Source organism: Chanos chanos, chromosome 9, assembly GCF_902362185.1.
Source record: "Chanos chanos chromosome 9, fChaCha1.1, whole genome shotgun sequence".
Classification (NCBI taxonomy): Eukaryota; Metazoa; Chordata; class Actinopteri; order Gonorynchiformes; family Chanidae; genus Chanos; species Chanos chanos.
Window position 1 is genome coordinate 10,230,957 of NC_044503.1, and position 10,000 is coordinate 10,240,956.

The window sequence follows — 10,000 nt, forward strand, 5'->3', positions numbered from 1 at the left end:
ATTACACACACTAATGGACACTGACCGCAAATAAGCTGTTTCAGCCTCTTAGACAGCAGGCTGAAGAGCACAGCAGAGGTCAATGCTTATTACAGTAAAAGGTCGTTTGATATATTTATATTGTCGGCGTGCTCGTACGATGCTGACGGTCCATATAAATTCATGAGAAGACCTTTGGCGTGGGCGGACTGCGTTAATCAGGTGATTAGAACAATGCACAGCTGGCAGACGCGGGCTTGGGCATCTGTAACGTGGCCACTTGCTGATCATTAGCTGCAGGGAATTTTATTTAGCCCCTCCCCTAAGCTCCACAGTGAAGAGTTCAATGAGGAGTTTTTTGATTAAAACCCAATTACACAGTAAATTATGGCATCCCTCACAGAGTCTGAGACGAGCTATATTTAGGAAAAACCGGGCGTCGGTTTTAGTGAAGGATTTTAGTTAAATCTCAAAGCTCAGAGGAAATTAGGTTTTATATGAAAGCTTAACACCAAAGCTTGAGTTTGTGTCACTGTGTCTGAGGGAGCAGCCGTTAAAATATCTTGAGCGTGCTTTTCCCGCCGCTGAAGTCTCCTCTGCTTAAGAGGCTACGCAGTGCATCTCAAGGTCAAGGTGAAGCAGAGGTCAGGCAATACAGTTGTACTGCCCCAAAGTCAACATCTATTAACAGGCAAAAACCATTTACAGAATGGAAAACCGTAACAATGAATCCATCTCCCTGCGTGAAAAAGAGCATTTTGATAATCCACAGACCGATTTCCGACACGCTGCATATTATAACACTCTCACAGACTCCCCGGTCTATGCACAGTCCACACTGGATGCATATCTGGCTTGACGTGAACACTTTGAGGTGTGAGCTTCTAGAACACTCCTGTGAACCTGACCTTCATTAGAGATCCCTGAGGGACTACTCTTTAGGGCTAACAGACATCTGCCAAAGCGCCACAGTATATTGATTCCTTTAAGCTGAAATATCCTGACAGTGATGACACACAGCTGAGTTGTGCTTGTCTCTGTGAGTGAGAGACAGTAGAGGCACAGGACTCAAGAGAAGGACTGGCAAGACTGTATTATAAAATTCTGGAGCAATGCTCTCTGTGTATAAATAATAGATATGAATTATTTTGGAGGGCGGGGGGAGGGGGGGGGCAAGGGGCACAGAAAGTTCCTTTTTTTCTGAGTTTGTTGCATTGTATTTGTGCTTATTGGTGATTTTATGAGGGAGCCAATGGCCACCTGAGGGCAAGTAAATCAGCAGATGCCTAAGTGCAGTATTTCTGGCACTGGTGGTGGCTGGCCTGACTAAAGGGAGCTGTATGGTGGGAAAGGGTTGGGTTTGTTTTATGAGCTAACGATAAATTGTTGGATTTGTTTGAATCATTACTGGCCCAGAGCAGGTCAGTCTATGATGGAGTGCTGAGTCCGTCGGTTCTAGATTCTCTCACTGATCTCTCTCTTTCTCTCTTTCCTCCTCCCTCTCTTTCGGCTTACCTCTCCCACTCGGTCTCTGTCGCTGTGCTGTGGCCAAGCAGAGGAGACGAGAGAAAAACAAAAACAAAAAAAAAACAAAACAAAAACAAACAAACTTTCTGTTAAAAAAAAAAAAAGAAAATCCATAATATGCATTGCGCTGCATGACATCATCTACCTGATGGGCGGTTAAGCAGCAGCACGCTGAGTCATACAAAAATATGTGAGCGTTATTTACAGACCCGTCACATTTCAACGTTTTTCACCACCGCGTCTTAAACGAGTCCCGTTAGACGAGACAACAGAAATAGCTTCAGTCTGTGTTTGACTGCAGTCCTCCCGTCCTTGCACTTGGCCGTATACTCTTGGGTTTGTCAGTCAGGTGTATGTTAAGTTGATATGTTACGGGGGGGGGGGGGAGGCGTACGCGGGCGCTGCGGGACACTGACCAGCTGTTTATAGTCGATCTGTTGGCGGATGAGCTTGTCCTCGCTCAGGGAGTAACGAGCTTCTCCCGTGATGGCGTCAATGGGGCCTTTCTCCATCTGCTGCTTTATGGCACAATACAGCATGAAGAGAGGTTCCCCAGCGCACTCCTGAGACAATGAGAGAGAGAGAGAGAAAGAAAAAGAGAGAGAGAGAGAACGTCAGAAAGAGAGAGAGAGAGAGAGAATATATTGAGGGAGTCAAAATAATACAATTTCTACCAACCCTACAGCAACCCTACAACCCATTAAAATGTTATCGAAAGTACAAATGTTCTTATGGCTTGTAATTGCTCTACTTAACTATTATCTCCTTGGAGAGACAACAGAGGGCATAGGAAAATAGAGAGAGAGCTGAAAGAGAAAGCAACAGAGGAGAGACAGCAAGAGATGAGCACAAAAGAGAGAGAGAGAGAGAAAGACGGAAAAAAAGAGAGAGACAAAGAGAGAGAGAGAGTGAAAGCAAGAGAGAGAGACAGAGACAGAGACAGAGAAAGAGAGAGAGAGAGAGAGAGGCAGCATTTGTGAGGAGAGGAGGAGTGGAGAAGTCACCAATTACCCACTTAAAAGCTTTTGATGACTAAACAGCGATACTGAGGGAACACTATTATTTTGTTCTTAGGCACAATCAACTTGACATTATTAATTACAGCTTGACATTCTGACTCGCTCTTCACACAAGCTGAGAGAGAAGATTCGGGAACATGGCATTATTCATTCCGCGTCTCTCTCTCTCTCCCTCTCTCTTGCTTCCCACAGTCTCTCACAGAACGTACGTTCCTGCCGCGTGTATGAGCATCGTGTTGGTTTTACCGATTCCCCCCCTGTCCTTTCAAGATCCGCACGGTTCCGCCGTCTTTTTATCCATTAAGTTGCGACGGAATCTTTTCATCATATAAAAGAGTTCATGAAAAATGATCCCTCACAATGACTTTTCACTCTAGCTAATAGCCCGTATTTAAATGCGACGCTTTTTTTTTTTTTTTCCTTTTTTTTTGCACTCCAATGCATTTTACAGTGTCTAAAGCTGGTGCAGCAACAGAAACAGTAGTAGGAGCATGGGAGAATGAATGTATGTGGTGGTCTGTGCAATAGAGCTTTAAGTAAGCTTGTGGAAACATTTCAGCGTAATTACTTGTGGAGGCCGGGGAGGTGGCCAAAACACTTTAACATCTGCACTGATGAAGCTTAAACACACTTGGCGTTCCTCCAGAGAAACATTCCGAGGGGGCATTTCCAGCCTGGGGCAGCACAATAGGCCTGATGTTCTTGTCCTTAACGCAAATGGCCGTCTCGATCCGCTCCCGGTGTAACACAGAAGCGACCGGGAACGGACGGGGTAGGGGGGGTTACCATTTTTGGTTGGTTAGGAGCACCTGACAGGAAGTGGTTTCATGAGAATGCCTGCGCAGTCTTCGTCAGCTTGATTTCAGGCCTAGGGTTGATGCTTTGGTATTCCAGCGTTGCGAAGAAGCCAAGGTTTGGGGGAGGGGGGGGGGCGGTGGCAGTGGAGGGGGCTTAGTGAGATTTACTGCGCCAGGCCAATGAATCAGTCTTGCAAATATATTAGCAAGGCCAAAATCTCCACTTACAAATGAAATGGTGGGATAGTTAACAGGCAAGGAATTGGACGGCCTCACTTCACTGGTTTGAACATTCTGTGAGCACACTGAATCCTTTTTCGTCGTACTTTCAAAAAGACTTCACTTATGCGGCCAAATGGTATTTTATATGCAAATAATCGATTCGACCCTTGAGAAGGACAATAAATCATTTAGAGGCTAGCTGTACGCACCTTAAGGAAACGATGCAGGAGAAATGTGAACCAATTAGTGAGCATCTTTTCTGCAACAGATTCAGTTCTGCAAGAGAGACAAAAAAACCCTTATGATTACAAAACTAATCACTATAACTATGCAAATACAATGTTCTTTCTTGTTGAATTATCTGACTGATGTCTTTGCATACAACATTTAGTATGTGTTGTAATGGAATAAAAGAACAATTATCTCAAGGTGTATGAATGACAGAGAGTGGATTTGTTGAAACAGGCTGTCTGGTTTTGTGTAAACCAACAGAGCCATGGAACAAAATTAAAAGCAGAATATTGCTGCCTTGTCCCGGTTCCAGTTCTTTACCGTCTGAGCAGTAATTTGGGATGGTTGCGGTTTTCTAGGTTCTTTTCGATGAGATCAGCCAGAAGCTGCTTCAGCACGACGGTGGCGTACTCCATGCGTCCCTGCAGCGCCGCCATCAGGAGGGAGGCCACGTTACCACGGTCACGCATGGAGAACGACCTCTGGCCCTCCAGCGTGTGGATAAATGTCAGCAGAAACATTTTGTTGTGAAGTAGCTGGCTGAAGAGACGCAGAGCCTTCTCCACGTTGGCAGGAGACTGAGGAGAGGGAAGAAACGAGTGCATGAGGAGGGTAAGCAAGAAAGGAGGTGGGGTGGGGGTTGGGGGGGGGGGGCATTATGGTGGCAGACAAAAAACAACAAAGAAAAAAAATATGCGTTTTTCTTAAAAACATGCCATAAAATCTCAGCTTCTTAAAAAAAAAAAAAAAAAAGAAAAAAGTTGAAAGACTGACATAGCATTTCCTGCTGACTACTTTTTAAAATATTTTTGGAAGACTGTCTCTTGACATCCAGCCTCTGAGGCCTAGTGGGGGGGGATGCTGGTTTCTTCCCCTGCCTTAGGTTTTAATTAAAAAAGCCACGCAAAAAAAAAAAAAAAACGAGGCAAGCTTGCTCTGAAGCACGTTACTGGTGCAGGACTACCGAAGCTAGCAAGCTTAAGGGACTTTTTTTTTTTTTTTTTTGGGAGATCTGTGATGTTCTTTTCCTTTTGGCAGGAAGATTAAAAGAAAGGGGACAGCGAGTTCTAGCAACCTACTTATTACACTTTGGAGTGACTGAAAGCACCTAGGGGACAGAGACACTAAACTAGAGCCCCCCCCCCTCCCCCCTGTTTCCGCTCGTTCCACATCTGCGTTCACTTACATCCAGCTCCTTCAGGACGGGATGCTCTTCTATCCCCGGGAACATCACCCTCATGGTGTAGGTACGATAGTCCAGAAAGGGGATCTTCACCCCGTCCATGTCGTTGGTCAGCTCCTGGATGTCCGTCTGGAGTTCGGCGAATGCTGTTATGAGGAAGCCAAAAAGAAGACGAGAAGGAAAAAAAAGTCGTAACGTTGTGACATCGTGATGCAGCATCGACATGCGATATTTAATTTCTACCTGAATAACGCTGAGTTTGAACAGATTGTACAAGTCTGTTGAAAAAAAAAAGGTCAAATTTGTCAGCAAAAAATGTGAAAAATGAGGCCTCAGGATATTGCAATCAACAAAATGTCCCTGTGAAACCATACAACTGAAGATTTAATGGGTGTTCGTTCAGACTAAATCGCGTCGTAAATCACACCAAGCACCATGGCAACAGCTATTAGAATGCTACTTTTAGTAATTTTTTAATGAAAGCTTTAACGACGTAAAACAATGACTCCCTTAAAACCCATGAATAAAGCAAGCTTCAAAGAATAAGGACGTTACAATGTGATGACCCATTTCAATCTTTCCACAAAGGCAACATCAGGTTCTGCCTGCATTCACAATGGCATTAAGGCATTTAACAGGTATATTCAGTCCTCTGATACACGCGTTTATCACACAGAGTGGAGCATGGCTGCCGCGTATGGGAGATTCTGTTTCTGTTAGATTAAAAGTAGGACAGGGGTCACTGAGGTCAAAGCAGAGTGTGAATATGGATGCCAGCAGTAACACCACTGGATCAGGAAATGATTTGATTTGATTCACGTAGATTCAATTTGGTTTTATTTGTATAGCTTTTCCTACGAGGGACGTGGTCACCAAAAAAAAAAAAAAAAACTTTACAAGATTTCGGACCCGGTACATCCAGTGAGCAAGCCCAGAGTGACAGTGTTAGGAAAAAACAACCTCAGAAATCTTCGCAAGAACCAAGACTCATCAGGGGGAGCCCATCCTTCTCTGGCTGGCCCAGGGTGGTTAGATTAGTCGACAGTTAAAAGACACAGGTGAATCTGAAAGGAGTGGGGAATATCTTACCCTCCTTGCACTCCAAAGCCACTCGAGATTCCAAGTTGTCCATCTGTAACTGGAGGCGTTTGAGCGTTCGATCGGCATCTCGGGTTTTCCTCTTATAGGCGATGAGGACAGCGATGATGGCAATGAGCAGAACACCGCCTCCCGCCCCAATCCCGATTATGGCAGGAAGGGTCAGAGTACTGTCTGAGTAAATGTGCAGAGTACCAGGTGAGTACTCCAAACCGCCGACCAGAATCTGAAAAGAAAAAAAAAAGCCCAAAACACACACACACACACACACACAACACACACACAAAATCACACTGTAATCAGTATCAAGGGATGATGGACAAAGAAGGTGAAATATAAGTGAAAACATATTGGAGTCATTCGAGTGAAAGCAACCTCTGTGAAAACATTCATGAACCTTAAAATAAAGTCGAAAGGCAACTAGAGTTAAGGACGCTAATGACTTCAAATTAATGCCAAGGCAATAATTGTTTACTGAACGTGAAATTTCAAATTTTCTTCCAGTTTAGCCGGTTTAATTTGACTCTCTCATGCGTTTAAAAACATACCGTCTACAAACAGCAAAAAGCCTCACTTTTTCAGTAAAAAACCCCCCCCCAAAAATCCTAAAGCACTGTGAAAATTCTTTAATTCATGGAACGAATACATGAATTTTGAACATATATGATATAAGCACGACCATCGTTAGTGTCCACTGTTGCTGGCACGAAGAGAACCGGCTGGAGGTGAGATTTCGCCGCGGTCCCTCGCATTGAGTGAGCTCCTGTCACCTCCCACTTTACCTATTCACAGACCAATTAACCATGGAATCCCACAGCTTTTACTAACGAGTTTCACCTTTCCAATGCTGCTTGCGCCCTGTGTGGTGGCATGAATTATTGAGGCCTTGGGACTGAGAGGAACAAAAAGAATCCAAGCGAGCTGTCGATATGTGTCAGGTTATTAGCCGCTCGGTCCCGGCCGGACTCCCGGTTAGTCTCCGACCCCCGGCTCCTCTGGGAGAGAAACGTACTTCACAAATAAGCGGCGACTCTCCTCCAACGCGCTCTCCCGCCTCTAATCTTTTCTTTGATTCCCTCTCAGCTCGGGCCTCTCTCCGTGGCGGCTCGCATCGATCAGATGTTTGAATGTTTCGCTACATCTACAGCCTGAACAGGTAGTGAGTCCAGACGTTGCTGGTATTGATAGGGAGAAGATCAGGAGACAAGCGTCGACACAGAAGGGGAACTCGGACTGAGCTGTTCTTAATTGAAATGGATTTGTTGTAAAGGCTTTGATTTGCCCTGATAATAATTACTGTAACTCTAGCCTAGCGCGGTTTTGTCACGGAGCCGTCTCTGAGGCCTAAAATGACGACGGGCCCGTTTTTCTGCTCTTCTCATCTCATGCCCAGAATAATACCGTTACGTGTTAAAACCCATGCGTGTTCTGAGTTGTCCCTGTTCGGCATTCGTGATAACTGTTTGAGCCGCAGAGTCAAAAGATAGTTAGATTACCAGGGAAATTGCTTGTATCAGCGAACCTTCATAATCATAATAATTACTTAATGTATGATGAAGCTCTCCCTGTTGACCTTTCTGTTTTGTGGATAAGCATTAAAGTAAAAAATGACTATGCAGCATGGCCTATAATAGAATTGATTAACTGAGATATATGGAGCTTCTGTCCAAGCAGACCTAACATTCAGCATTTTTTTTTTTCCCTCCACGACTTACGACCATATATTCATTTGCTGCCATATTTATTAGTTGATACACAATAAAATAAATGTAGGATCGTAAATATCAGCTGCCATACTGTGCCAACTAAGTCTTTAGAGGCACGTTTTATCCCCATTGGCACCGGTGTCTGAGTTTTGTCTGGAAACGCCATTGGTGGACAGACCAAGAAGCTTACCATGACTCGCTGCTCCCCAGTTAAGTCTGGCGAATCACAGAGCAGTTGAGACTCAGAGACGGTTAACAGACAGGGGGTTTCTCCAATCATCACGCTGTAATTCAGACGCGCGTTACCCGGGGCAGGAGGAATGAGATTCTTCCCCTGTTTTTTTTTTTTTTTAAAAGAGAAAGGAATATTTAGTAAAAAAAATCACAATAACAACACAAGGCATAGGACTAAACAACAAACAGATCGTAGAGATGTCGATCATGAAGTGAAAATTATGAGAAGTGACATGCTCTGTATAAAATGACACAAAGTGGTCAGTCTCATAAAATGAAAGTACCCACCTTCAAGATAATTGGGGACCCAGGCTTGACCTCCAGTATCCCAGAGCTCCCTAGTGCATCGAAGGTCGGATTGGGGTAGTATGTGAAAGGGGTGCCATTGAGAATGAGCAAAGAGGAGACGTGATCCATGATGAAGCCAAATTCGTCAGGGTGCACCCCTGTCTCAGGGGCTTGCCTTTTAGTGTAGATAATCCCAGGAGCCAGGCATGTCATTACTGAATCATTTACCACAGTGCACACCTGTGAAAGAAACGTTCAGTTTAATGTCCTGACAACTGATCAAAGCGCTGGCAAAGACTGCTTTGAAATTCTGAAGCGCGAAAAGTTTTGATATCTCTATTAACGGACTGCTAATATAGTGGAAAATACGGAGGATTCCGGTCCAAGTCCGATAAGAGGCACTCACATTTGTTGTTTCCACTCCTCCGTACTTGGCTCGTACTTTTGGCTCCTGAATGGTGAGCAGGTTGGTTCCTGTAACTGTGAGCGTGGTGCTTCCACTACAAAACAAACAGAAGATCAATAATCTGATCTTTCTCTACCTCCCGCAACAAGGACAGACAACTTCTGTCCATAGAGGCTTGAAAGTGTCTAACGATTCTCTCTTTTTCCAAGAAGCTGACTAAGCCATTAATGTTAAGCATTGCCCACGGGGTGCAAGGATCTACGTTCCAAGATTTGAATCAGTTGGTTTGGAAAAAAAGAGTAAAATCAGTGTGGTCTCAGAGGCTCTCTTGGTGATATGAATCACTGTAACTATTAAACACGTCCATAGTGGATTTTAAATACAAAAGACTCGCAGAAGGAAAAAAAAAAAGAGATAAAAGCACTGAAGTGTTAAAAAAGCTTCTAGATGCCCATATATGGTAATCTACATCATTTGTTCTCAAACATTGCTTTGTCAGTTTCCGGGCATTCAGCTGAAGCACTTGGATGCTTGGAGTGTACAGTAGAAACAGCATGAGTTCTGTTAGTGTGTATGTGTTTGCGTGTGTGTGTGTGTGTGTGTGTGTGTGTGCTTTTCGAGGTCAGAGGGACAAGCTCTCACTTCACGATGCTCCAGTTGGGCTCGATGTTGGTGATGGTGGGGTCCTCAGTGTAGATGTAGCGGGTGTCTGCGCTGGTGATTTCCGCTCTGTCTATAAACAGCTTGATTGAGGATGGTCCAGATCCCGACACAGATGGTGGGGTCACGCACACAATGTCATGCATCGTTCTCCTGTAAAAAAAACCCCCCCAAAAAAAACATGGAATAAAAAGGCAACGCATTCAACCCAACATATTCAAAAACTGCATATTGCTGTTATCTTCAAAAGAATTTTTCTCAGCCAAAATTGAATGTATGACCGATACAATATCCGATGAACCACGCAGCGACACAGGACGTTCGCTCGTTCCAAATTGTTTTCCGTTTTGTCTCCCATGCAAAGTGCCAGTGCATCTGTTAATTCTACTGAGAAATCTGTTTGGCAGAGTGTGGACGGCGGCCACTCACTTGACAAACGCACACGCCTCTTGAGCCAGGGACACCGTGACAGAGCTCCCAGCATCCAGATGTCTGCCGGAGATAGTCAGCCTGGTTCCCCCCGAGACGGGGCCCTTCTCTGGACGCACTCGGTTAAAGCTGGGGGTCTGGGGGGGGGAGGAGGGAGGGAAAAAAAAAACAAACAAATGGAAAAAAAACAACAAAAAAAACCCCTCAGAGTTAACCTCTAA

The 10,000-nt window shown here is 44.6% G+C and overlaps 1 protein-coding gene across 1 annotated transcript in view; it reads right to left on the minus strand.

Annotated features, from left to right (window-relative positions):
* plxna3 (plexin A3) overlaps positions 1 to 10,000 on the minus strand; it is an 81,935-nt gene that overhangs the window by 4,603 nt on the left and 67,332 nt on the right. Inside the window, exons 14-23 of the mRNA XM_030783735.1 lie at positions 9,780 to 9,916; positions 9,333 to 9,503; positions 8,691 to 8,784; positions 8,285 to 8,524; positions 7,953 to 8,096; positions 6,048 to 6,282; positions 4,962 to 5,104; positions 4,097 to 4,353; positions 3,754 to 3,820; positions 1,923 to 2,069 (exon numbers count right to left, since the gene is read on the minus strand). Of these exons, the coding sequence (XP_030639595.1) occupies positions 1,923 to 2,069; positions 3,754 to 3,820; positions 4,097 to 4,353; positions 4,962 to 5,104; positions 6,048 to 6,282; positions 7,953 to 8,096; positions 8,285 to 8,524; positions 8,691 to 8,784; positions 9,333 to 9,503; positions 9,780 to 9,916 (1,635 nt within the window). The remainder of the gene's footprint in view (positions 1 to 1,922; positions 2,070 to 3,753; positions 3,821 to 4,096; positions 4,354 to 4,961; positions 5,105 to 6,047; positions 6,283 to 7,952; positions 8,097 to 8,284; positions 8,525 to 8,690; positions 8,785 to 9,332; positions 9,504 to 9,779; positions 9,917 to 10,000) is intronic.